At 36.0% G+C, this 27,843-nt stretch overlaps 1 protein-coding gene across 1 annotated transcript in view; it reads left to right on the top strand.

Moving 5' to 3' along the window:
* Positions 1 to 27,843, top strand: part of CBLB (Cbl proto-oncogene B, E3 ubiquitin protein ligase) — a 122,495-nt gene that overhangs the window by 75,421 nt on the left and 19,231 nt on the right. The window contains exons 6-13 of the mRNA XM_009993357.1: positions 1 to 60; positions 2,807 to 2,944; positions 4,627 to 4,714; positions 5,874 to 6,005; positions 9,537 to 9,740; positions 17,572 to 17,757; positions 19,945 to 20,310; positions 24,046 to 24,140. Coding sequence (XP_009991659.1) covers positions 1 to 60; positions 2,807 to 2,944; positions 4,627 to 4,714; positions 5,874 to 6,005; positions 9,537 to 9,740; positions 17,572 to 17,757; positions 19,945 to 20,310; positions 24,046 to 24,140 — 1,269 coding nt within the window. The remainder of the gene's footprint in view (positions 61 to 2,806; positions 2,945 to 4,626; positions 4,715 to 5,873; positions 6,006 to 9,536; positions 9,741 to 17,571; positions 17,758 to 19,944; positions 20,311 to 24,045; positions 24,141 to 27,843) is intronic.

Below are 27,843 nucleotides of genomic sequence, written 5' to 3'. Positions count from 1 at the left end.
ATTCCTGACATATGATGAAGTGAAAGTAAGGTTGCAAAAATACAGCTCTAAGCCTGGGAGGTAAGAGGTTTTGCTCATTATTGCTTTTCAAATTAACTTGCTGTTTCAGAAGCTACATAATTATTTTAGGTTCATGCCTCTATGTTGTGTTGTTCTTCTCAGTGCAATATTGAAGAAATGAATTTTTAGGGATGGGAGGTTTTGTGTGTAACAGAGTGAATCAGAGTAGTAGTAGGTATTTTTAATATACTTTTGATTTATAATTTAAAATAGTTTAATAATAAAGCTCAGAACTTGACATGCAAAAAATGCTGGCCTCTTAGATTTCAAGACATTGGAACTTTTGTAGTCATGGTCTGCTTTTATGCCATAATTGTTCTACAGTGTTAGGAAGAAAAAAAAAATATTAGCACACAAAAGTCTAAGTGCAAATAAAAAGGAAGAAAATCCAAAAAATACAGTGCTTTTCCTTTCTTCTGAATTAGGTACAATAAACAATGCATTCTTGAAAAGCATATTTGAAAAAAGAACTTGCTTTTCGAAATTTGCCTTGAATTGTTGCTTTATAGTAAATAAAAATCATCTCGTCTTTCATGGTAGCACGCTTTAATTATGAATCAGTGCTTATATGTTCCTTTTATGTTCTTTTTCTTTTTTTTTTTTTTCCCAGTAATGATTCTGCACCTAGAAAAGGAATCTGTCAGACTCAAACTATCATGATGTATAGAGTTTTAAAATAATTTCTATGCAGTCCTATGCATACTGAATTACACAAACTGAACTTAGAATCATAGGGGTTTGAAGGGACGTCTGAAGATCATCAAGTCCAATCCCCCTGCTGCAGCAGGAACACCTAGGGCAGATCACACAGAAATGCATCCAGACAAGTCTTGAAAGTCTCCAGAGAAGGAGACTCCACAGTCTCTCTGGGCAGTCTGTTCCAGTGCTCTGTCACCCTCTCAGTGAAGAAGTTCTTTCTCATGTTGAGGAGGAACTTCCAGTGTTGCAATTTGGTGCTGTTTCCCCTTGTCCTAACACAGGACACCACTGTGATAAGACACAAGAGGCTGACCCTTTCTTGACATCTACCCTTCAGATATTTATAGGCATTTATAAGGTCCCTTCTTAGTCTTCCCTTCTCAAGACTAAACAGCCCCAGGTCTCTTACCCTTTCCTCATATGACAGATGTTCCCAGTCCCTTAATCATCCTCGTATGGTAAGGATGAATCTCTTACCATTTATGCCACCTCTGTTGTCCTTTTTTTTTTTTTTCTTCACTCAATTTGGAGAAATAAAACTTAATTAATGGATTTACTCCTATCATACATTTTTATTTCGCTAGTTATACATTTTAGTTACAAAGCCTTTTTTCAGTGGTTGTCTAACTTTGCTGCAGGATCACATGTATACATAGCTTAAAGAGCATAATTTTGAAACTTGTTTAAGAAGTCTAGTAACAGTTACATCCATATTCCGTAAGTTGTTTCTTTTGATTTTTAGCAAATAATACACTGTATCTTGTTAAGTTACCTGACTAAGTGCAGATACACAAAATCTTGTGGTTCTGGTAGAATAACATTGCTTTTTTAGCTTGGTTCTCCTGAACATTGCTACAGAAGTCAGGTTAAGTATTTTGATTTTGAGAGCAGTTGTTATACACAGTATTTTCTCTATCATTGATTCTGATTCTGTGATTATAAAAGAGAAAGAAAAGAGAAATTATCCAAAGTTGCCTTTATGTTCCATGTAAATAGAGAGTTAGTTTTAAGATAACTTTCTATTGCATATCAGAAAATTACTTTCTGAATTGCTTATGTGAATTGCTGGAGTGTGAAAGAGGAGAAACAAAGTGAAATTGCTTCTTTAATCTATCTAAGGCATCCTGGAAATTACAAGATTCTGTTTCAATGAATAGTTACTCTTCAATGTAATATTTGGTCTATTGAAGATAGTGCAAGCTATGCCATACTTCAGTGATGGCTAAGATTTCTCATTTTAAACAGTTTGGAAGGAAATAAAATATTGATCTATAATTAAGAAAAGCTGCTTTGTAGTACAAAATTGAGTTTGCAGTATTTCACTGTGGAATGCTTTTCTGAATGAGGTGTTTGCATATGAGATGGTCTGACATGAAAGGGATAACTGTTTTAGTACGAAGCACATGCTCTATACTATTGCCTGTAATCTTCCTTTTCCTCCTCCTGTGCTCTATGTTATGTATACTCCCACCTCTCCCTTGTAACACACAAGTGTTTCAATTGGGTTGGTATTATCTTGAAGTAATGTTTCTTCTATCCTGTTCACCTCCTCTGGTACACAAAAAATGAGCATTGCTAGTAGAGCAGATTTTAATATTCTTCATTTACATTTCTGCTGCATCTAAACAGTTCCCCTTCTGTTTCTTATTGGCCTGTGTATACACAAGTATGTATGTATATGTTGTAGATGCGGAGACTTGATAATCTAATACACAGTTCTTGAGAAGGTTTGTGGGCCTGTCTAACTGTATGCAATAGGACTTCTCAGGGAATATGCAGCTTTCACTTGGAGAACTAAAAAGCAAGCAGATGAGAAGTTTGGGATAGGGTGCCACTGTTACCTTTTTTCTGCTGGTGAGAAACTTACAGCATAGGAGATGCAATTTTATTTAAGGTTATACGAAGAACATATGGCAGAATTGGGAAACTGACACAAATCTTCAGAGGCATAATTTGGTGTTTTAACCAGAGGTCACCCCTCCTCTTTTCACTTATTTTGCTGAACTGTGATTAACACTGACTTTTCATTCATCTTGTTTTTATCAAGCTACATTTTCAGACTGAGTTGCACTCGCTTGGGACAGTGGGCCATTGGATATGTGACTGGCGATGGGAACATATTGCAGACCATACCTCACAATAAGCCTCTCTTTCAAGCTTTGATTGATGGCAGCCGGGAAGGATTGTAAGTACAAATTTCTAGGGTCACCATACGTATGAAATCCTGATTTCCTAGTTGTCTTCATGCTTATATGGGTAGTTATAAAAAGATCTTTAAAACAGATAATCTGGATATGGTGTTTAGCATTCCTTTGGTGTTTAAGGACAATCCCTTTTACTAATTTGAAAAACACTTGTATCCAGGTAATTCCACTAACCAAAGTTAAGCAAAGTCATATCTCATAGCAGATAAATTCCAGGAGAAAATAAAATCGTTTAGCTGTCACATTGATTCTTTCACCTGTCCACCCTCCCTAAAAAGAGTCCCAAATGCACTTAAGCTTATTGAACTATTACTACTGCCAGTTACTTATGTTTCTAACTCTGGACAATTATTTGAAAGCTATGTAATTGCTTTTTGATATATTGTGCAGCCAGAACATTTTCCAGGTTTTAACAGTTTACTGGAAAGATTTATAATTATAAAAGAATCTGAATTTATGGGGAGAAGTAGCACCTTTTTAGTTAAGATGGCTGAAGTAAGGGAGAAATTTTGGTACCAAAATGTTTTCACTGGGATACATGTTTTGATATACCCACATGATATGGGTTCAAGAGAAGGCTGGATGTGGCACTTAGTGTCATGGTCTAGCTGATGTGATGGTGTTAGGTCATAGGCTGGACTTGATGATCTTAAAGGTCTTTTCCAGCTTTGGTGATTCTATGATAATAATGAAAAAAACAAACAAACATACAAAAAATGAGGAACATTGATCAATCCTCAAAAAAAGATTGAGAAACCCAAGAAACCCTTTACAAACTTGCCATTTTTCTCAGTCCTGCACAGTCCAGTAATTTTTTTGTCAAGGTATGATGATTTCATGCTTGTAATAAAAAACACACTTATGATGGCCATGTTCCTACTGAACAAAAACAGAGCAAACAATTACTAGGACTGAAGATATTTAATGCAGTCTCAAGTTTTTGTATCCTATGTAAATATAACTTTCTTAGTGTGACTTAAGAACATGACGTTTCCAAGTTACATAAATCTGAATGTAGAACAACTTAGGGTCTCTGTAATACCATTTAATCTATTATTAATTGCCCATAGTATTGAAATGCTTCCATTTTCTCTTGCTTAAAATCCAGTCTGCATCTTGGATTCTCAGTCTAGATTCCTGTCATAATATACACAGATTTAAATGTTTTCATATACATATATAATATTATTTGAGACATACAGTTATATATATATATATAAATAAAACATATATATATCAAAATACAGATATAAAATAATGTGTGCTACCTTTCTATTCTGCTCCATTACTTAAAAGTTATAACCACCAAGTGTGGTGTTCACATTGGACAGATCACTGGGAACATGTTTGCAAGTATAATGTGAAATGAAGATTTAAAATAGTATTCTTTTGAAGTACCCCCAGAAAGTTATGTACCAATCTCAAATGCATTCTGGTGGCAACTATGCATGTCTTGTCAAAATCTTTCCAGTGCTTTTATAGACTTGACCACGTGTCAAAATGTGTCTGTAGCAGTTCAGTTGCACCCAAAAGACAAAGATGGCTGAGGAAGATGATGCATTTTAACTGTAGCTTATTCTGCCCCTGTGAAATTTCATAGGTGTTATTTAGCTACCAAAGCTAAAGAAATGTATATGTTTATAACAGTCTTCTTGTGATGCAGCTATCTGTTCCCTGATGGACGAAGTTATAATCCTGATTTGACAGGATTATGTGAACCCACACCACATGATCACATAAAAGTCACACAGGTATGTTGCAGAGTTTGTCAGTTATTATGTAATCTTCACTTCCCTTAGTGTCTCATCTAGCAGTGATAAATAAGCTTTTTTCAAATGTGAGAAATAAATTAATAAAAGAGAAAATAAGTTGTTGATAGAAGGGCTTAGATGAAGAGTAGGATAGTAATCCTTTAAACTCTATAGCTGATGATGGTGCAGACAGTGTGTCTTGTAAAGTTTTGTTTATCCTAAGCCTCTTCCAAGTGAGAAATGTGTTAATGCTTATTAAAGATTTTTCTGATACGTATGATACAAGTTTACGTAGCGTGGTGTTTCCTTGCTAATAGCAGTTGGGAATACAGAAATAAATCAACAACAAATGTTAGTTTTGAAGTCTGAATAGGAATGGTAGAGTTTGTTGAAAGGTCCAGGACGGAAAGTATAGTTCATAAATCACAATCCAGGTTGCATCCCAGTGCCTTACTGCCCTCATAGTGAAGATTTTCTTCTTGATGTCTAACCTAAATCTCCCCTCTTTCAGTTTAAAACCGTTACCCCTTGTCCTGTTGCTGTCTGCTCTGATGAAAAGCCACTCCCCAGCTTTTCTGTAGCCCCTTCAGATACTGGAAGGTTGCTATAAGGTCTACCTGGAGCCTTCTCTTCTCCAGGCTGAATAGCTCCAACTCTCTCTCAGCCTGTCTTTGTAGCAGAGGTGCTCCAGCCCCTCTCTGGATCAGTTTTGCTTGTCAATTTTCAGTCCAATAACTTCTGTTAGTTTTAACCTTTAAAACCTTATACCTAGAAAAGGAAATCTCATCTTTGTTCAATTCATCACTTAATTTCTCACTTAAAGCTATGAATTAATTCTCTTCCTCCTAACTGAAACCAAAGAAAAGCAGGGTGTATGTCTTGCATAGTAGTTACATGTGTGAAACCTAGTAGGCACAGATATTTAAACTTTTTTTGTAGCATATATTATAGTATGTAATAGATTTGAAGAAGCAAAAACCCAAGCTGTTTGCTAACGCTTAGTGTGGCTTTTAAATAGATCAGTAGCAATAGTTTCCTTGATCAGTAAAGTGGGTTGGAAAATGGGACTCAGAAATGTTAGTCGCTACTGGTGCTTAAGTATGTTCTTTGTGAACAAATCACTGTGAAGAAATAATTGCTTGACTTTCTTTTTTTACAGGAGCAGTATGAATTGTACTGTGAAATGGGTTCCACTTTCCAGCTGTGTAAAATCTGTGCAGAGAATGACAAGGATGTGAAGATAGAGCCTTGTGGACACCTTATGTGCACTTCTTGTCTTACAGCATGGCAGGTACTGTCATAGTTCAGTTAGTGGAGAAGAGGATGGATTCCTCTGTTACATCCCTGTTTACAGTGCGGGTATATGTTTATTTTCCAGGTACTTAGTAAGAGGTTTCAAGGACCTCTATATTTAAAATTATTATATTTTTCATTTTGTCGACCAAAATCTGTGAAAAATAAAGTTCCAGGACTCATTAAAATCTGGAATTGTAGGCTTGCCAAGGCCATTTGCTGACTGCTGCTAAGTGGAAACTATTTCCTGAGCACAGTATCTTCTCAGACAGTGAAAGCTGGCTGTTTTGTGCCAATTCAACCACCCAGGTCACTTCATGATGTATTCAAAAGGCATGAAAAGGACAGGTAGTAGCTGAGAGTGGATAACTGATGAGACAGCGGTTTATAAGGAGACAAGATGTCTTGGTGAGAGAAGGATTCAGTCAGTAGTACAAGTCATTAAATGGCTTAGGATTCTTGAGTTTCCTGTTAACAGTATGATAAGCACTAAACCACCTAGCTTTAGACAGCTGTTGTGGTAAGAGACTGAATGGAGGGGAAACTCTGATCCTTTAATGTCATTACAGAACATCCCCAAAAGCACAGACTTCCTGGTGATGCAATTTGGTGTGTTTTGTCCATCTTGTTTAAGGACATGGCAATCTGTGGGAAAAGGGAGCATTGGTACCTTTTGTTCAGTGTGGTTAACAAGCATTTCACTTAAAATCAAAAGCTGAGGTTATTCCTTTTTCCCTAAAAGGTGGTTCTCAAGCTGAATCAATTCTGACTACTTTTCCCCTGCACCTTTGTTCCTTTGTATCTGTATTTTGTGGGGAGAAGTTGAGTTATCCCATTCTCAGGCAGGACTCTGTTTCACAGGCATCAGTCTTTGGTTACAGATTTATTGAGAAGAGTTAAAAGAATCCTTGACTCTAGACCATTTTTGACCTGATTTTGCATGAGTTTATCTCAGTTAATGAGTTTATATTCTCTTAATTGAGATGTGGCTTAAAGTACTATAGGTTTTCTTTTTAAATTCCTAAGTAAGAATTCACTATTGGCAAGCCAACATGATATATCAGAAGTATAATTTGATTTTTTCTTCCATTAACAAAAAAGCTGCTGAAAAAGTATTCTCAGTTTATGATTTTATGTTCTTTATGAAATTTGAGTTTGATGCTCCAAAACTAAATCTTTCAAATTGCCTACAGATGAGAAATTGTGAGGAAAATCTATTTTAGACATTTCCAAATGAGAATATTTATTTCACTTCTAGCCAGCTGCTGAGTTGGAACTTTGTTTCTCATTTCAGGAGTATCATTTCTCTGTCCTTACCAGTTTCGTTTTGAATGACAGAGGGGTTTGGCCTTGATAATCTTTAGTTTAAAAAAACTCTGCTTAGCTGAAAGGACATTGCTGCAGCCAGCTGTAATCAGCCAGGTATATTTTGGACTTCATTACAAATTTAACTTTCATATAATTAGGAAGGCAATGAAGAAATATTAGACTGTAACAGCATCAGCTGTTGCGAGCTTCTGGTGGGCTTGTGTTTAATTGGCAGCATAATGGCTCGTTAGAGGTGCCTCAAGAGGTAATACAGATGTTTTAAATAAGCAGAAAAAAATTGAGTAAGCATTGTCAGATCTGCATAGAATACTAAGGATGATTCAAAGTTGTTCACTGTTATTGGAGATTAGTCTCTCAAACAGGACTTAGTTTAACTGTTTCCTTTTTGTGTTGCGCAACCAGAGTAAAATGTCATTTCCTTCCACAGAAATCTATTATTGTCTAGAAACTACCACTGAACTTGATTCTGTATGCATACGGGCATATATGCTGCATTGTAAGGCTCAGAATAGCTGTTCTCAGTGTTCTAAATCACCTTTCTGTGGGCATGGACAAATGTGTGTATTCGTATAGGCATCCCACATCTCAGTTTTAATTTCTCAGTTGTAATCCTACTGTTAAATGAAAGCTGCTGCTGTTGTGGTTGGTTTCCCAATATATTTTGCTGATCTTAGTGCTTTTCAGAAGAAAGGAAGGAAACGGCTACTTCAGAATTTGACAATAAAGATATAAGAGAGCCTTTAAAATTAAAAACTTTGTGTCTTGTCTGCAAGGCTGTTTTTAGACAATGAAACTGTGTATTAAGGAGGGAGGACTTCTGTTCATTTTATGGTGATTACTTGAGTAAGTCCATACAATTTGGAGGCACTCTTTGATGTAGTAAGTGATGTTGATAAGACTTTTTTAATTAGGATGCAAGGCTGTTAGGTGTACATTACACATATCTTTCCATACAGTATGAATATGCAGTGCTAACCATGGAAATAAACATGACTGTTGTCAGGAGACATTGTTTATAGTTATGTGGCTTTTTGGATACAGTTTTTCCACGAACTGTAAAATCATCTGACTGGCAAGTATCTTGATAAAAATAATGCTAAAAAAAATTAAAGCTGTCCTTACATCTGAAATATAAAAAAGTTGTGCTTGCTTGATAATATTTCAGGATAGCTAGGTTTTTAGAATTAATTTTGGTATTTGTATCTTTTTAGTTGTCTACCTGACTGCAAATATGACATAATGTGATTTTTTAATTCAGATTGAGTTCTTTTGGCTCTTTTGGGTGTGGTTATTTTATTTTAATTTTTTTTTTTGCATTGTGCCTCTTGATGGAAAAAAATCTTTTAAGTGCTTGAAAGACTTCTCTCTGATTATTTATTCATTACTAGTCTGAAATCTACTCTGAAGGCTTTTTGATTACTTCTGATGAGGAAAGAAGTTTTCTGAAAGAAATAAAAAGAATGAAAATATGGCTGCTTGAAAGTTATTTAATATCTTATGCCACTTAGAAATAAAAATTCAAGTTATTCTTGTTTCTGATAACATGAAAATAGTTTCTGGTTTCACATAATTTATTGAAAATGTAATGAACTCCTCATTTGTTACTTAAACATGGCAAAAAACGTTTGTAGCTTTTGATGTTTTGTGTGCTTATCACTGAATGACGGTAATGTTGCAGCAATGATGGAGTTTATGTAAGTTCTTCAGAGTGTAAGAGTTGCATACCTTAAGCTCATGTGGATTTTCTAACTGAAAATTAAAAAAAAACACAACACTTTATATTTAATATAAAAGTTATATAATTAAATTCATTGTCTTTGTCTACTCACTCTGCCTTCTTTCCTCTGAATAAATAGTAAAATTGTAATTCTAAAAGGCAACATGTTTCTTCCTGACTTTTAATATTAAGACAGTTACAATTTTGGTGCTTTGTAGAGATAACGCTTGCATCTTTATTAGTTATTTTAAAGTGAATCTTAATCTTTTCAGAAGAGACAGCTTTGAAGGTGCAGTCATTTTACTGTTTACTATTGTTAAATATCTATAAATCTATTTCCTGTTTAATCCAGTGCTTCTTTACAAGCTCTTAGAGATCTGTTAAGGGCATTTTTATGTAGAAATATCTACGACACATTTTTTAAATTACTTCTACTTTTTATTTTTCTTAAATTATGTACCTTTTTTATTTCTCTTGCTACAGGAATCTGATGGCCAAGGCTGCCCTTTCTGCCGCTGTGAAATCAAGGGAACTGAACCAATCATTGTGGATCCCTTTGATCCAAGGGATGAAAACTCCAGGTGCTGCAGTATTATGGATAGCTTTAGTATACCTATGTTGGACTTGGATGACGATGATGATAGAGAAGAGTCTTTAATGATGAATCGTTTGGCTTCAGTCCGAAAGGTAAATTCAGATGGATAAAGCTGTGAGTTTGTAAATGAAGCTGCCTTTAAACAATGAGAGGCTGAGCTTCATGATCTAGATTTCAGCAAAACACTGAAGAGTTCTTGGCTTGAAAAACCAAAATGCATAAATATTGCACCAATAATACTGAAGATGAATAGGAGAAAAAAATAATTCCAGATTCTTGGCTTATGTGAACTGAGTTAACTTTGTTTATGTGAAGGAAGCATGAGTTTACACCAGCTGTGACTCTTCTCCAAAGTACACTGTGTGGGGAATTCCCTGAACTTTAACTTGTACGGAACAAAACGTGTATATATATATATATGCATGCACATACACGCAGAGAATATATTAGTAGTTTCCTGCACTTGTGTGTATACACACGCACAGAATGTTTTAGGACTAAACTTGAGCTTCTAAATATTTTTATTATTTTTTTTGTTTTGTAAGGGTGACTTGTAACCCAATTTGTTTTGCACATGAGTAGCTTTTAATCCTGTTTCATCTGATTTGTCTGTGGAGTTTTTTTCTGTATTTTTATTACTAGGTACTTTCAGTGGGAAAAGTGTATCTGAGACTATTTATAGGGACTTGGTGTTTTGGAATGTTTTTAGTCCTAAGAGAACTCTGTTAGATTCTGGGATCTTTCTTTGCTCACAGGAGATTTTTGTCATTTATAAATAAGCACTATAATAAACAAAGATTTATGTTGGTGGTTTTCAGTGCTGTATTTTAGCCTGAAATAGATAGTGTCGTAGGTTGGGCAACACTGAATTTTACAGTGCAGTTTCTATATTTTACCTTTTACTAAGGTCATCTAGATTGAATAGTTGCCTTGGAATCAATTCTGTAAAATCTTACTCTAACATTTCCTTATCACTGTATTTGTTTAAAAACAAAACAAAACAGTAGAATGTGTGTTAGTTAATATACATACTTTTGATATCCTTCCTAACCTCTTAAGCTGTATGAATCATTCTTGTGTTGCTTATGTAATGCAGCATGGCCTACTCTTGGGAGCAGTTTTATGCTTCCTGCCTGGACTTGCAGGCTGCAGCCTGACCTCTGTGAGATAGCCTTGAATTGATGGGCTTTTATAACACTATCACTTCCATGATAAGGCAAAAATGCATTATGATTTTATCAAAAGAAGGAACAATAGGCATTACTACAAGAAGTAATTTTCAGTATCCACCAAGTGCTTGAGTGCTCGCATGCTTTCTAATTTTACGCCATTAATTTAATTGTCCAGTGAAAGAAACCAACTAATTATCCCTGAAGTTTAAGGAACAATATTTTATACCCTTTGTTAGCATCTTGAAGTCCTTACTTAACATTGTTGAATTGTCATGTCACTTGGGGATTTCCAGCTGCTGTTTTCTTCTTCAGACTGTTACCAATGGTTGTACAGTGATGGTCTTGACACACGCCGACCTGTGTGGAATATGGCATTATCAATATACACTTGTTAGTAAAGCCTTCATCACCCTTGTCTGTTTCTTTTAATCATTTCCTGCTATACGGTATTTTTTCAGTCCCTGCTAGAAGAAATGCTTTTCTTTCCTCTGTGACTTTGTGTAGGATTTTACTCTTTCAATTAATGTTGTTAGTAGGAACATGGCAGTGCATAGTGGCTGCATTGTAGTTATTTGATTTGTTGAAACAGTGGAAGTTAGAGGAAAAAGACAGTAATTTAGTTCTTGTAGTCACACTGCTGAAACTGCTGTTAGTTTGTAATCCCAATGCACAAATTTTTCAATTCTTATTTTCTTCCAAGGATTGTCGTATGTTTTCTCAACATAAAGCTGTTCATGCCTTGAAATCAAATGGGCTGATTTTGCCTCAGATCACGTGGCTAGAGCACATGGTATTACTGAGAAAACCTTTTTGTGGAATATCTGGCTAATATAGAGCTAGAATGTTAAGCTTGCTGGAAGAGGAAGGTTACAGGGACATTGAAGTCCTGATGAAAGGGACTGAAGTGTGCCTCACTGTGTGTTGTAGAAAAATTCATGTCAGTCTTTATTGTTCGGAAAGCCATGTGGGTGGGACACTGTTCAAATATTTCTAAGCTATTGCTACCAGTTTTCACTACCTTTGCAACTTGTACTTCAAAGTATATTCCTAATGCAAAGAATAGTTGGAGAAAGCCCATTGTGGAAGCACAGACGACAGGTTCATCACTGATTGAGGGGCCTGAGTATGTTTTTAAGTGAGCTCTTCTTGACAAAATGAAAAGCTGAAAAACACTGTTTGGAATTGTCATTGAAGTGTAAAGAAGATAAATAGTTTTTATCACCTGTTTTACCTGTATGAATTTTGAATATAAGTTGGATATCAGAATAATACCAATTCTGCAGTTTATCATTCTGTCTCTGAAGCATACTCACGAGCTGTAAGAGGTATCTGAATTAAGTCCCTGAGGGACCTTGGACTTGAAATTGCTTTAAGGAAGAGGATAATCACAAGGCCACATACTCATTCTTTAATGGAATGAGTAAATGGGTGCACTTAAAGAAAAAAGGATCATTGCTAGGTGTTGTATGTGAGTCAGCAGCAGCAGCAGATCAGCTGTAACAGACTTGAAAGAAATCCACTGCAATTAGTCTGTTTATCTGCCTCATCAAGCAGCTGATTTTTTTAATTTCCAAATTGTCTTTCAATATTCTTTATGAAAGAAAGATGAAGAGTGGTGCCAAAACCTCTGTTAATTGTCTCATCACCAAGAAATTTCCAGCACCATGGTATCAGATTAGCTAATGTTGTTACTGCCCAAAGTATTCCTTTTCTCAGCTCAATGCAACTTGTGCTAGCCAGGCACAACATTTAGAAATGCACATTAAAAAAATATGTAGATTACAGGCTCAGGAAAATATTAAAAATGGCTTTTTTAAAATTTTGAAATAAGGCATTTGAGTCTCTAGCAGACTGTGTTTATTATTCCATAATGTTAGTATTCCATTGTCCCAATTAATTCAGAGTGATCTGTCATTTTACGTTGTACAAGATGTAACTTCTATTTTAAAAAGAAAGAGGAAGGAAAATGCATAGTGCAGGAGTTCTTGTTAAGAGCAAACGATTTTGAATTCCTAAGTCCTAATTGTTTGATCTGAATAATATTACCTGAAAACAGAGGAAAGCCCTGGCAGTATAGGAGGCAAAGAGGTTTTCAATGGCTTAAAAGGAATTAACATTATTTAAAACACTTCATTCTAAAACTAGGTGAAGTAACTTTGGGGAGTTAATGTCTTCTCTGGGATTAATTTCCTAGATTGTCTGTATGCACCAAAAACTGACTTTGATTCACACTGTTAATTTGAAATAGTGGCAGGAAACTGCCAAAGCTGAAAGCCACTGTTTGTCAAAATTAGGCTTCTTCCAGCAGATAAGTTAGGTCAGACTTAACAAATCATGACAGAAGACCTTGGGTCTCAAAATATGGGAGGAAACTGTTCTTTACTCCTCCACCTCATTCCCATACTATTAAATTGACTTTTTTGTGGTAATGAAAAAAGGCAGGTATTACATGGTACTAATGTTTTAAATTTCATCATAAAAAAAACCAAAACAAAACAGGAATATGTAAAAAAATACTTCAAATACATACCCAGGTATTCCCTTCAGCTGAACATTCTTAACACATACATACATGTCACTTCCTTCCTAATGGTACATGTGTTTTTGGGAATTTATTCAAGTCCTGCCACACAAGAAGAGAGTCCTTATCTACTTAATTATTAGTGTTTGAAAGAGGCATAAACCACGTGAGGCAATGTGCCTCCTCCTTTAGAGAAAATATTTTACCGGTTCTGTTGGGCAGTATGTTGCTGACTAGAAGAATAAACCTTTCTATATAAAAGATGTTCATAGCCTTCGGTGTTAAGCTATGTAACTTTATGTCCTCATGTAAATTTATAAGTGCAGATTATACTAACCTGTTTAGGTCACAACTTACCCTAACAAGAAATGGCAAATGTTTGATGTACTCTTACCTGATTATAAAAGAAGAAACTTTAGGGAACTACTTGGAAATGAAAAGTCTGCTTCTGGTGTAGGTCTGCTTGGTCCTACTTAGATGTCTCATTATGCAATTTAGAAATTACTGAGTTTGCTCTAGCAGGACATCAGCAATCAGGATAATAATCCTCAGTCAGTTACTTGTTTGGATTTGTGTTCATGCTTTTCACATGTGCCTATCTGGCAGAAAGGCTTTTGAAGCTAAAACTCTTGATTCAGTAGCCTAACTGCTAATACTTCCATCAGAAAAACCTTCTCTTGAAATTGTAATCAATGTCAGAAGTAGCCATGTGCTTGAATTCACAACAACTGGCTGCAAACTGATACCAGTATATCCCAGTATTAAATACATCTGATTAAATAACACGTGTGTGATCCACTCTGTAGTACAATTGCAAAGTCAGTCACAGCTGCTTTTCCCTTGGCAGTAGTCATGCCAACCAGATGAAGTCCATGTTGTTACGAAGGAGTCTGTGTTCTTTTCCTTAATTACATCTTTATTGCTCAGGTCTGTGTGTGTTGCAGCAGAGCCCCTTTGTATGCTGAAGGTCTGTCTTCTGTCACTGCCAGTTCATTTATATTGGTTTGTGTCTTAATCGCTTGCTTGTTTTTTCTTTTTGTCACTGTGCTGCTCTCATTGCTGCCTTATTTCCAGTGAATAGAAAATACACAAAAATCTCCGGTGGGTGACAAACAGAAACATTCTTAATCTCTTCATCCTTAAGGAGTCTGCTAAAAAGAGAACTTAGTATGTACATCTGTTAGTGGCCTGACATACACATGAAGTGCAGCCATCTTGTTGGCCTAACTGTCAACAAATATCAAATGATGTAGCTAGACAGGTTGGATGGGGGTGGATAAGAAATGTATGAGTGGGTTTTTTAATAATGGTAATATGATGGAAATTTGAATGCTGAAGAAAATCTGTTTATTGCTGTGGAATATTTTGTTTAGTCTTACTTTTTAAGTAGATCATAAAAGGAATAACAATTTTTCATTTCTTCCAGCAAAGCATTTTCTTTTACTTCAGCAGATGACATGGATTAGGCTTCCTTGCAGGATAGAAACTGTTTCTGCTATGACCTATTTTCCTTTACTTTTTTTTGGCCTCATAAGTTATTCTTTAACAAGCTGTCCATCATCAATCCTTTTTTTGAAATCTCTGGTAGCGTTGTGGCTGTAGTCAATAGGAGTTCAGGGAACTAAAAGACTATTTCACATACTTAAGACTTGAAAAAAATTCCATTTCATTTTGGCAGTTGAGATTTACCATTCATGGAATATAGTGGGAAGAGATAGCTAAATAACAAATATATACGAAACAGAAGTTTATCACATAATTTAATGTCCTCTTTCAACAGGATGAAAACCATATCAGGTTCTAAGAATCTTGACTTTTAAAATACATTTTCATAGTGTTCTAGTTTCTGTTCATTACCTACTACATATTACTACATATTAGGTGTGTCAGCCATTTGTTTTCATAATTCTGAAAATAACATCAGTCCCCAGTGGGTTTTAAATATTAATATTTCTGTGGTTTCTATCTCTGTTGGAGCTGGATGGTTGTTATAGCAGGACAAAAGAAGTCTCACATGGATGAGACCAGTAGACTCACTAAGGGAAGAGTGATTCTGTAGAACAGAACGAAGAGAAGGTTGTCAGTGAGAAACACTGATGGATGTTCTTACAGTGCTGTCACTACGACGTCGTTCATTTAGCTGTAGATTCACATAACTACATGCAATGGTGCATTTGAGACTGTTAGGTTACCCTCTCAGGAAGTCAGGTTATTTAATGTGGTGGTATAACCATTAGAGCATCTTAAATTCTAAATGTTTCCTGTCCAGTACTCCGTTTTCAATATTTTGTATTTTACTTATTCTTTTGTTTTGAACTCCTGTTGTATCTATAGGATTGTTTCTTAGATCTTTTGGAGCAATCACCTCCTGACTGAGACAAAGCATGTTGTGTAAAAACTAAAATTTATAGGCTTACTATAACACTTCTTTAAAACAATTGTATCTTTTTGGTGGTGAGAAACCTTCCTAGTTGGTTCTATTTTAAGTAATTTGGGAAATAAATTAATTTTCTCTCTGATGCTGAAGCCAAAGCATTGAATGTATTAGATGGCTCTTGGCTTTTAGAAATACTTGATGGAGTTACAACTAAACTTTGAAAACTAATGCTATTTTTAATGTATTACAGTATTTATTATGCTATTTAACTGATAGATGGTTAAGGAAAATGAATTGTTTATAGTAATTTTATAATGATGGTTGCTTAGAGATGCTTGTGAGATAGAGATGTAACTTAGTTATTCAACTTCCCATAATGCTCAGAAAGTTTTAAGAGTTTAATTCATGTGTTATGGTCTTCCAGGCAAGGTCAGGGACATTCACCAATTAAAGAAAATAAAGAAAATGTAAGGACTATGCTTAAACCATTTAATATGAAGATTGTGACCACTTCTTTATAGAAGGGAGATCCTGAGAAGCTTCTGGTAGCCATGAAGACCAGTCTCAGTCTCTGAAATTGAGTGCGTATTTGTGGCACTGGGCTTACAAATGTAGACCAAGTGGTAAGACCCTGTGTATTACCAGAACAACCATTCTGGCAGTTGAATTAAACTCTTCAATAACTCCTCGCTCTTCTGTCTCATTTGTTCTTGCAATGTTATCCAGTAATACTCTGGTAGCTCCTATTTATGAAGGAGATCTGGTAGCAATCCCAGTTATATAATAGGACAGAATATTAAACTAATTTGTAATGCTTGGTGTATAAAGTCAGTATACTAGATTATTTTCCTGGATCTCCTTTTAAATGTATGAAGGTTTCAGATTCTTTAGCACAGTCACTATGTGTAAAGGCACTGCTGTTTACTTGTTTCCCTTGATAAAGAACTACCTAGTTCTATCCCTCTCTTACAAAAAGAGAGGAGAGGTTTCCATCAAAGTGATTTGGCTTATAGATGGGTACCACAGAGATGGCAGATTGTTAAGTCTCTATAGGCAAGTTATATAGCAAAAATACTAGGATGCCTCAGTGTACAAGTGACCTGAGGCTGATGATTGGTGTGAATGTCTTCCAGCAACTTGTGTCTACTGTCAGGGAAAGCCCATAACAACATAAATACCCAGGTTTGCTTACAGTATACTGATGCAAACATAGCGGGTTCACAGAAGTTACTTTAACTGTTTATGCAAACAACTAAACTGTTTTTCTCAAAACTCAGGTTAGGTTTAGGAATTACTTACAAAAATGGGTGGAGCCTGCACTGAAAATTGAAGTCTTTGGTTGTGATGAATCTTGAAGCACAAGTCATAAAAATAAAATTTAAAAAAAAAAAAAAAATCACTTGTGGGAGGTTGTTAAGTGTATGTGTATAATTAGTTTAATATTTGCTAAAACAATAAACCGAGTTGTCCTAAAATTATTTTTGTAAATCAGCAAATAAACAAGGAAAGAAATAACTGCTGTGCCTTACTGATGATTTTTGATTCCTAAGCTTTCAGAAGACACATACATTCAATTTTCTATGGGAGTATGATTTGAAAATGGGCTGTAGTTAACAGACAGTATTGAGTATTGCCTTTGAAAGACAATATAGAATTTTGGATTTAGTAGAATATCTACATTTGTGGGTTTTTTCCTTTTTGTGGCAATAATTGCTTGGTTTTTAAACAAAATGTATTGATTAAGAGTAGCAGGGTAAGTACATGACAAGTGTCAAATGTTTTAGTCATGGAATGGACATTGCATACTTGGTCATCAGGTAAATGCTAGTAATATTTTTTTTCTGTCTTGAAAGTGCAATGAGAGGCAGAATTCACCAGTGACTTCCCCTGGATCTTCCCCTCTTGCACAAAGAAGAAAACCACTTCCAGACCCCTTGCAAATCCCACATCTTAGTCTTCCACCTGTACCACCTCGTCTGGATCTTATTCAGAAGGGAGTAGCACGGTCACCATGTGCCAGCCCAACTGGATCACCAAAGGTAAGCATTACTGAACCATTATTTCTTCACATGAATATTGATAAATTGTATTTGGTTGTTTTCAAGGTGAGCTTGCTTTTTTTGTTTCAGAAGATAGACTATTATGAAATTTTCCATGTGTATTTTCTTTTTCTGGAGCTCACGCTGTCCAAAAGAAGTTTAAGTCCCTGTAGCTTACAAAAACATCCACAATGATTATGTCTCTCATCTCCCTCAGTTGACTTTACTGAGTGCATAAAGTCCCTTTGCATAAAGCCTTACATAGTCAGATGTTTCGCAGCTACATGTGTTGATCAAACGTGACCACTTTTTGTCTGATGATGATATTGTGCTTGGTTCTGATCAGAATTTTAAAAGCGTTGCTGTAAGGGATCAGTTCTGTAATAAACCCTGATTCATGAAAACAAATAGAAATGAAAGTTTTCTGAAAACAGATTTTAAGGTTATCTCATTTTAATTACCTGTTGTGCTATGATGATGATTTATGCTCAATTTCCACAGTATCCTTATAAGAAAAATTTGTGCAGATACTCTGCTTTAAAAATCTTAACTGGCATATATTAGGACTCAAGTTTCAAGGGAAATAATAATGACACTAATACATTTTGTACTGTGTTTTATGAAACTAATGATACTAAAGAGTTAATGATTTTTTGATTGATAAGATGAATGAGAACAGATCTATGTTTGCTGCTCTCTATTTTTACTTAGTCTTTTACTTGTGATTGCTGTTTAGTGAGGAGAAATTAGATTTTTATTTTTAGATAATTCAAGTTCAAAACATGATTTGAAACTGTGCTTATAGTAAATCAGCTTGAAGTACCCTATTTATTTGTCAGGTTTTTACTTCAAGCTTGTAACTCAACCTCTTTTAAAGATTCTAGTCGTTTATTATTTAGAGGAAGAAATAGAAATGTGAATAGTTTCTTTAAGCTTCTCATTACTTTTTATATTGTCAAGGGAATGTATAACACATTGAGGACATATGCCAAACATTTGGCACTTCCAATAAATAATAATTTTACTATTGCGTATTTTTACAACCTTTTTGTCTTCTAAAAATCAGAACATCAGAAATACCATTAACATTGCTTTGAATTTTTCATTGCAATTATTTTGAAAATGCCAGTTTTCTCCTTGAAAATTTTCCTGAGGGGAAAAAAAAATAATTTTCGAGAGGTTACAGGAAAATAAGATGGGGGGAAACAAGGAATAATTTCATTCTTTAAAAAAAAAAAATAATAATTCTTTTAAAAAGACAAGTAGACCTGCCAAGACTACTACTTCAGTCTAAAAACTAATTTCTTTCTCTGCAATGGAGAACTGTAATTATACCTATGAGCTCTAACAGAAGATTTGGACCTAGCCATTATATTCCTGCCTTGACAGTGAGAATAACTCTTAAGCAGCAGCTGAATAAAGCAATTCTTTAGTTAATATACTGTCCTATTTATATGAATAGACCTGCAGGTAGAATAACTTTATTTTCAATCTGCGTAATGTGTGGAAGTGCTTCTCGAAGAATACTTGTGGGGTTGCTTGTGGAGTGCTATTTTTACTTTTAAACTTTTGTGGCCTTCATCACTTCAAGTGGTAATAATACGCAGGCTTACCAAAGTCCGTTAAAATTACACCTTCCAAAGGAAATAATCTTCCCTGTATTTCTTACGGTAGCTCATGGTAAGTGAATAACATTTCATGAAGACCTGGCCCCAGTGTTATTTTGTAAAATGTTGTTGGTAATTCACTCCTAATGAAAATGTTTCAGTTTTATTGTATTTGTGCTCTTAGAACTTATACAGCTACCTGTATAAGTTACTTTTTTTCTGGTAACTTGGTTTTCAGCTTTTTCCAAACATGTCTCAGAATTAATTTCAGTAGCAGAGAACTCCGGAAGAAAAGTTATGGCTTGGATGAATCATCTGCCTTAGTCAGTTTTATCTTCTCCTGTCCACCTTCTTCCTTGGTTTACTCGTACCATAGTAGAAATGGGGGCATGCTTTCTGAAGAGAGGCCAGGTTGTCTGCAGAGTGCAAAGGCAAGACTAACATAAACTGCTGGCAATTACTCTTGTGGTGCTTTAAAAATATCTCCATTAGAAATGTTAAACCATATTTGATCATGAGAGAAATTTACATGCCTTATATGTAACTTTTGGTTGTTTTTTTTTAACTTTGTGTTCTTTAGTCTTCTCCTTGCATGGTGAGGAAACAAGACAAACCTTTGCCAGCACCACCACCGCCCTTGCGTGATCCTCCACCCCCCCCACCAGAGAGACCCCCTCCAATTCCACCAGACAACCGGATAAGCAGACACCTGCATCATCCGGAGAGCATACCTTCCAGAGACCAACCAACACCCCTTGAAGGCTGGTGTCCCAGAGATGCATTTGGAACAAGTCAATTAGCAGGATGTCGAATAGGGAGTGATGCTTCTCCCAAGCCAGGACTGACTGCAATTTCAAACATAAATGGAAGGCACAACCGCCTAAGTTCTGAACCAGGATTTATCAGGAAACATAGACGTCATGAGCTGCCTGCAGAAAGTGCCAAGGTATGGAGTGAGCTGAATGTGTTGAATCCTAATCTGATAGCCTGCTACAGCATTGTCTTGCATTGGCTAAAGTACTTTTTGTATTGGTCAGTGTTCGTCTGCTGTTTCTGAATCTTTCCTGGTGATTATTAATAATAAGCTGATCATAAATAAATGGATTGTTAAATGCTGTTAATTGTACATGAGGGTCTAATTTACACTTTTAACATGAAACCTTCAAAAAATGGCTTAGAGAGAAAATTCTAGATTTGCTATATTCTTTTAACAAATTATCCATACAGTTGGCATGTGATGATAATATAGCACTGTATGCTGTTGTATAGTTACATAGAATCTCAGGTCCACTTTGGAGTGTCTATCCCAAAATTGCATTTGCTGACGGAAGAGTACGTATTCTATTTACCTCTGTCATAGGCCAGGTGAAGACTTGGTAACCTCTTCAATCTTTCTTGTATTCAATAGATACAGATGATTTATACAAATATACTTAAATTGTTAGATATATGCATTAACATAAAAACCTAAGTATTCTAAAGGTCAGTAGTGTTATTCATTAATAAAACATTATTTTCCAAAGAACATTAAATTAGTCATGATATTCAGTATACTCTAATGGAAAAGATCTAACCTGCCTTGACCCTAAGAAAGAGGAAATGAGTGTAACCAAAGCCAAGCTAAATGTGGAATCATTTTTCTTTATCATTTATCTTTACCACTGGCTATATGGGCAGCATCCTTTAAAGTGCTCAGTGGTACAGCACCAGCTTTACATTGTTTGGTTTGGTGTTATCACCAGTACTGTAAACTTTATTCATGATAATTAGCATTGCAGCTACCTTTTTTTGGTCAATTGTCTATAACTGTGCTGTTTCTTCTATAAAAAAACCTAGGATTGTTTCTATATATTAATTGAAAATATTGGGGGAAGAAAGTACAGAGGGAATAGTTCTAGCATTAGGCATCTTCAGACAACTTGCAAGACCATGTAGAGTTGGGGATGCCTAGATCTGAAAAGACGTCAAGTGATGATGGCCTAAGAAAAAATTCCTAGTTATGTCTTATCGGTTTTATCAAAAAGCTTGGTAATTTATTCATAAAGCAAGATATTATCTTAAAGCTCTTCTTTTTTTTTTTTTCTTGAAGACTACATAGCTTGGATTTGTGGTTAGAAATCATCAGGTTTTCTTTTATTTGCTTTTCTCAAAGTCACAAGCTTTTTAACCTTTCTGTCTCCATTTAATTTTTTTTTTTACATGGATGTTTTGGTTATTTGAAAGTACATGAGTGAAATTCAATTGGTATTGGTAAAGAACATTGGTATATTTGATGAAAGGTTCTTAAAACGTTTATGATGTTATATATAATTAGAATGTCCTTTTATCAGCATTGAGGTAAAACACTGAAATCTAATTTACCACTGGGTTGTTATTTAAACTGACATAGCATTTCATCTGACTCTTAAGAGGATAGTGGGTTTGTATCTTCCGTCATTTACCTGAAGTCCTGGCTAACTGGGGAGGTCCCAATGGACTGGAGGGTAGCAAGTGTAACACCCATCAATAAGAAAGGCAGAAAGGAGGATCTGGGAAACTATAGACCTGTCAGTCTGACCTTGGTACCAGGGAACGTCATGGAGCAGATCATCTTGAGTGTTAGTAGAAGACATATAGAGGATAACCAGGGGATCAGGCCCAGTCAGCATGTGTTTATGAAAGGCAGATCCTACCTGATGAACCTGATCTCCTTTTATAACCTGATAACCTGACTGTTGGATGAGACTGTTGGATAACCTGGCTGTTGGATATTGGATATGTGGATATTGTCTATCTGGACCTCCAAAAAGCATTAGACACGGTTCCCCATAGAACTCTCATAAAAAAAACTGGCTGCTTATGGCCTGGATGAGCACACGATCTGTTGTATCAAGCACTGGCTGGACAGTAGGGCCCAAAGAGTGGTGGTCAATGGAGTCAAATCCAGCTGGGTGCAGGTGTTCCTCAGGGCTCAGTGTTGGGACCCTTTCTGTTTAACATCTTTATTGATGATCTTGATAAGGATATAGAGTGTATCATCAGTAAGTTTCCAGATGACACCAAGCTAGGCAGGAGCATACGGAGCTCTACATCGAACATAGGGAGGCTCTACAGAGAGACTTGGATAGATTGGGTCATTGGGCTAATGTTAATGGTCTGGGCTTCAACAAGGCCAAGTGCTGGGTCCTGCACTTGGGCCACAACAACCCCAGGCAATGCTCCAGGTTTGGGGAAGTGTGGCTGGAAAGTGTCTGGCAGAAAAGGACCTGGGGCTTCTCATGGACAAGCGGCTGAATATGAGCCAGCAGTGTGGCCAAGAAAACCAGTGGCATCCTGGCTTGTCTTAGAAGTAGTGTGACCAGCAGAAGTAGAGAGGTGATTGTCCCCCTGTACTCAGCACCAGTGAGGCCACACCTGGATTATTGTGTCCAGTTTTGGGCACCTCAGTTCAAGAGAGATCTCAAGGTGCTGGAGCGAGTACAGAGGAGGGCAATGAAGCTGGTGAAGGACCTAGAGAAAAAATCTTATGAAGAATGCTTGAAGGAGCTGGGACTGTTTAGTTTAAGAAAGAGGAAACTGAGGGGAAACCTCATCAGTCTCTACAACTACCTGAAAGGTCATTGTAGAGAGGTTGGTGCTGGTCTCTTTTCACAGGTAATTAATGACAGAACAAGAGGGAATGGCTTCAAGCTGCAACAGGGGAGGTTTAGACTGGACATTAGGAAAAAAGTTTTCACAAAAGGAGTGGTTAGACACTGGAATAGGCTGCCCAGGGAGGGGATTGAGTCACCATCCTTGGATATGTTTAAGGGTGGTTTGGATGTGGTGTTGGTGGAGATGGTTTAGGGGAGAACTTTGTAGAGTAGGGATGATGGTTGGACTCGGTGATCCCAAGGGTCTTTTCCAACCTGAATAGTTCTATGATTCTATGATCTTGAAATAGCATTCCAGTTGTGGTCTGGTGCAGTACTGCAGCTGATGGGATGAATACTTGTCAAATCAGAATAACCTCTCATTGCAAAAGTGCCATTTTATTCTCGAGAAGTTAGATATGTTGTGGGTTTTTTTTATCCAAATGCTGTTTGAACTCTCATCTTTTGGGTATAGATCTAAACCATTTTGTTAAATGGAGCAACTGACAACTCTGAATTATCATTTTAGGTTCCATGCACATTCACAATGGAAACATTTAATCAGTTTTCTTCTCTAATTCATATATCAATTTTAATGCAGCTTTTTTTACTAATTGTAAAAGCCAAGAATTGGGAAGACAATCCTGTAGGTAGAGAGGGTGGATTCTAGCAGGCACCGTACAACAGTTTTAAAAAACATTAATACGTTTAGCATGCCATACCTGTTGTTTTCTCACTGTACTTACCTCTCTCACTTTGATCAGTTTGCAATCTTGAAATCTTTGTTTTCTCACAAGCAGTTCAGCTGTAATTCAATAGTCCCTCTAGTAACAGTGATGTGGAACTTCCTCTTGGTGAAATTTTAAGCTAATGTGTTCTAGTGTGCCCAAACGGGGTGAGCTGAAACAGGCATGAAAGAGTCACTTCAGATAACAGCTCTCTAAGTGGGAACTCATAGGAAAGCCTTTACCCATGATCTTGTCAAGATCTATTTTGTAATACCTAGTCAATGAACATTCATGATGATAAACAGGAGGAGAGTCAAATTGTAACACTTATGTGTTTTTTAGGTCTTTTCAAATGGTCATCTGATGAATGACGAATATGATGTCCCTCCACGGCTTTCACCACCTCTTCCATCTGCCTCTGTCATCCCTAGTATAAAGTAAGTTAACTTGCTTGTAAAATAAATGTGTTAATTAATGTCTGGTAATAGCACCAATTCTCTGGTGCTAAAAGAAAAACAGCAAAAAAAAATAAATAAAATTATCTAATATAACTCAGTCATACATTTTCCAAGAACTTCAATGTGGCTTTTCAAAGGAAATGTAAATTGTATTGATTAAGTGGCAGCAGTTCTAATGTTAATTGAACATAGTACATTTTTATAGAAAGAGAGAATAAATTGTGGCAGAACTTGCTCACAGGCATTTGGCAGTGGGAGCAGACTCTGGTTTTGCTGCTACTACTACAGAAGAAGTGTTGTCAGAGCCATTTCTCACAGATGATAAATTATAGGGAAAGCACTAAGAGTAAAAAGCTAAATTCTTGTGCTTTCTGCCCCTAATCTAGTCCTGCTTTTTGTGCTTTCTGCATATGGAGCTTTATGCAGGGTTCACACTAGTACCTTTTCTTTATTGTGCCTAAAAAGCAATCAAAACGTATTATATCCTTTTTAAAGGGAGTCAGCTGTTCTTAGTTCCAACATATGGTTTTGTCATTTCAAGTTGCAGGCTACTCTTAATCTTACAGTAACATAGCTATTTATTTGGTAGCAAGATGTTGCTGTGCATTGCAAGTTTATATTTGGACTTTGAATCACATAAGGTCTTCTACAGAACAAGAGAATTAAAATAGAAAGCTTGGAAGTGCTATAAAGTAGTTTGTTGGGTTTTTTGTGGTTTTGTAAAGAAATCAAAGCATATTGCTATCTTTTATGATATACTACAGTTTCTTTCCAAAGTACTCTTTGTGATTCTTGCTGTAAAATAAAATAATTAGGTAGTTAGTATATATTAACACTGTGTATTTTCTCATTAGTGTGTAATTTTGCCTTACCTGCAGCACTCATTCCATTGTTGTTCCATTAGTGGTAACATAAGCAACAAATATATTTCAGCATTTCATTAATATGCTATTTTTTCTCTTCCTAAGCACTAGAATAGAGGTGTAGTAGAGCACTGACTTTTTCGCTCAAAGGCATGTGCTCAGGTGGAATAATTGCTGCATTAAAGTTCTGCATGTTTACTTTCAGTTTAGAAGCAAATTTTAGAACATTATCCAGAGTTTTTTGTAATGGAATTGTTAAGTAACCTGCTTAAGGTAGGATATCCCAGAAGCACTCTTTGGATACATCATGTCATCAATTCCCTCAATAGATTGATCTCCTTAGATTGACTACTCCTTCTGTGATACCCCTGGAATGTTCCACACCCTGTCAGTCAGCAAAAAGAATTAACTCTTATAGACAAACTAAATATTTTAATATCCCAAAGCAAGTTGAATTCTGAAGAGGAGAAAGATTTTTATTTTATTTTTCGTAGTGTTGAAATAACATTCTGTTTCATGAAAATCCCAGGGTTTTTTACCCAGATTTTTGCAAATGTAGTCTAAAAATCAAAGTACAATGTATACATACGCCATACAGTGTTCAAATCACAAGATATCATAGCAGTGTGGACAGTCATATCCATGGCAAGCCAATATAAAACTAGAATGCATAAATTTATTGTGTTCAAAAGAAATACCTTCATTTACTAAATTCTTCTGAGCAGAAAGCTGACATATTCAAACCAAAAGAGAATCTTCATACATTGAAAGTGCATTATACAGTCATGATATTTTTTTTCTGTGAGAGTATCTATTTTTCAGTATGCAGTGAGACATCCAGTTCCAAGTACCTTTCCTAATCTATAAATATATTAAGAACGTCTAGTTGCTTTGAGGTAGTTGAAGGAAAAGTAGCACTGAAAGGTATTTCTCCTGCTATCCCTTCTATCTTGCTCAGAAACTTTGAATGTGAAATCATAGTTCCATTAAAGGTAACTGTGATTTGGAAATCCCTGTTCCCCAGAAATCAGCCTTTGGCATGGCATTTCTCCAGCAGTGTTAGATGTAGTAGGGCTGACATTCAGATTCTAGACATCTGAGAGATGATGCTCTGGGGGATGGAATGTGTCCTTCACTCTTAGCTTGACAGGCCAGTGAGTTTGGATGCATCAGCTGTTTTGTGGTAATTATTGTTGCAGGCTTATGCTGTGACAAATAAGTTGTGTCCTCCTCTGTGAAAGAAGGTGAACTGCTTTATATACACTTTGGTTTTAAGGGTAGAGCACACTCAAGGGCAGTTTACAAGTGTTGACTTGATCATGTGGTCCATGTAACTTAACACTTAGGAAACAAAGTTTGCTTGAGGCCTTTTACAAGACTAAAGCTTTTGTCTGCAAGTTAGAATCATAGAATGGTTAGAGTTGAAAGGGATCTTAGTGGTCATTGAGTTCCAACTCCCCTGCATGGACAGGAACACCTCCCACTAGATCAGGTTGCTCAGAGCCTCATCCAACCTGTCCTTGAACTCTTCCAGGGATGGAGTTTCCTCAGCTTCTCTGGGCAGCCTGTTCCAGTGTCTTGCTACCCTCGCACTGTTGCAGCAAGTAGTACTTTACATGGAAAAGAAGAGTTGATAGTAAGGACCCAATGTCTGTACTGTGTAGGTTATGGGGCAACAGTTCAACTAGCAATAGTCTTGCTGCATGAACATGAACAGTCTTTAGCAATCAGAACATAGTAGGGGCATACTTGGAGTGCATCATATATTTTAGTTTAGTCTGAAAAGTATTCAAGTTGTGCACTCCTCTGGGCAAATCAAAGCATGGTAAGTGGGGAGATTAAAGGGATTCAGTTCAAAAGTGCAGTCCTAATCCAGACTGAAATACATGGACTGCATGTTTTTCGTGTTTAATTCTGTGAGTCAGTTTACCAGCAAATGATGGAAGGGGAACCTTTCCCTAAAATACTTGCAAGATGTTAATTTCCCTGGAGTTAAGTGCAAGATGTTAATTTCCCTGGAGTTCTGTTTGCAACTAAGCTGGATATTAACTGGCTCAACAACAATGAATTCTCACATCTCTTCCTGTTTTGCTTTTAGCCCTTGGGGCTCAGAGGGATAGGAGAGATTGACATCTAGCCTTCAGTTCAACAAACCAGAAAATACAGTCATCATGTATCAAAGTCTAATTCTGACTTTCAGTTTTAAAATATTTCCATTTCAGGAGTACAAAGGGAACCTAAGGAATATATAACTACACTCGACTGGTCAGTTTTGTATTCATCTGCACACAAATCTTCTAAGATTGTAAGAGTAATGAGGCTTTTTTAATTATAGAAAATTTCGCCAGCTTGATAAACAGATGCCTAAGTGTTTCATGTCTTTGCTTATAATGACAGTATTCATCTGTTTAGCTACAAAAAACTGTAAAATATTTGTCTATTTATCTTACCTAGGTTGTTTTGTATAGAATAATGGAATTAGTCTTAAAATTTCTCAAACAGTTTCATCTTGAAGAAATTTCAATAATCATGTAGCAAGTGGGATAGACATCTAGCAGAACAATGTAAAAGATGTTAGAAGTCAAATACCATTACAGCTGGAGTAAATTGGAAGATAAAAATATTTTTAAAACAGTATTTCTGAAATAGTAATAAAATCTAATTTAAGTATAGAACAATTTTAGGACCCTAATAGAGTATATTAGCTATATGTTAGTGCTCTAGCTCTTCTACTGATACACAAATCAAAAGCGCCTTTCAGATATTAATAACATATTTACAACCTGGCAAATATTGTCCTTACTTTAAACATAGGGAAA

Source organism: Chaetura pelagica, unplaced genomic scaffold, assembly GCF_000747805.2.
Source record: "Chaetura pelagica isolate M959 unplaced genomic scaffold, ChaPel_1.0 scaffold101, whole genome shotgun sequence".
In the NCBI taxonomy this organism is placed as follows: Eukaryota; Metazoa; Chordata; class Aves; order Apodiformes; family Apodidae; genus Chaetura; species Chaetura pelagica.
This window is presented reverse-complemented; position numbering and strand designations above follow the sequence as displayed.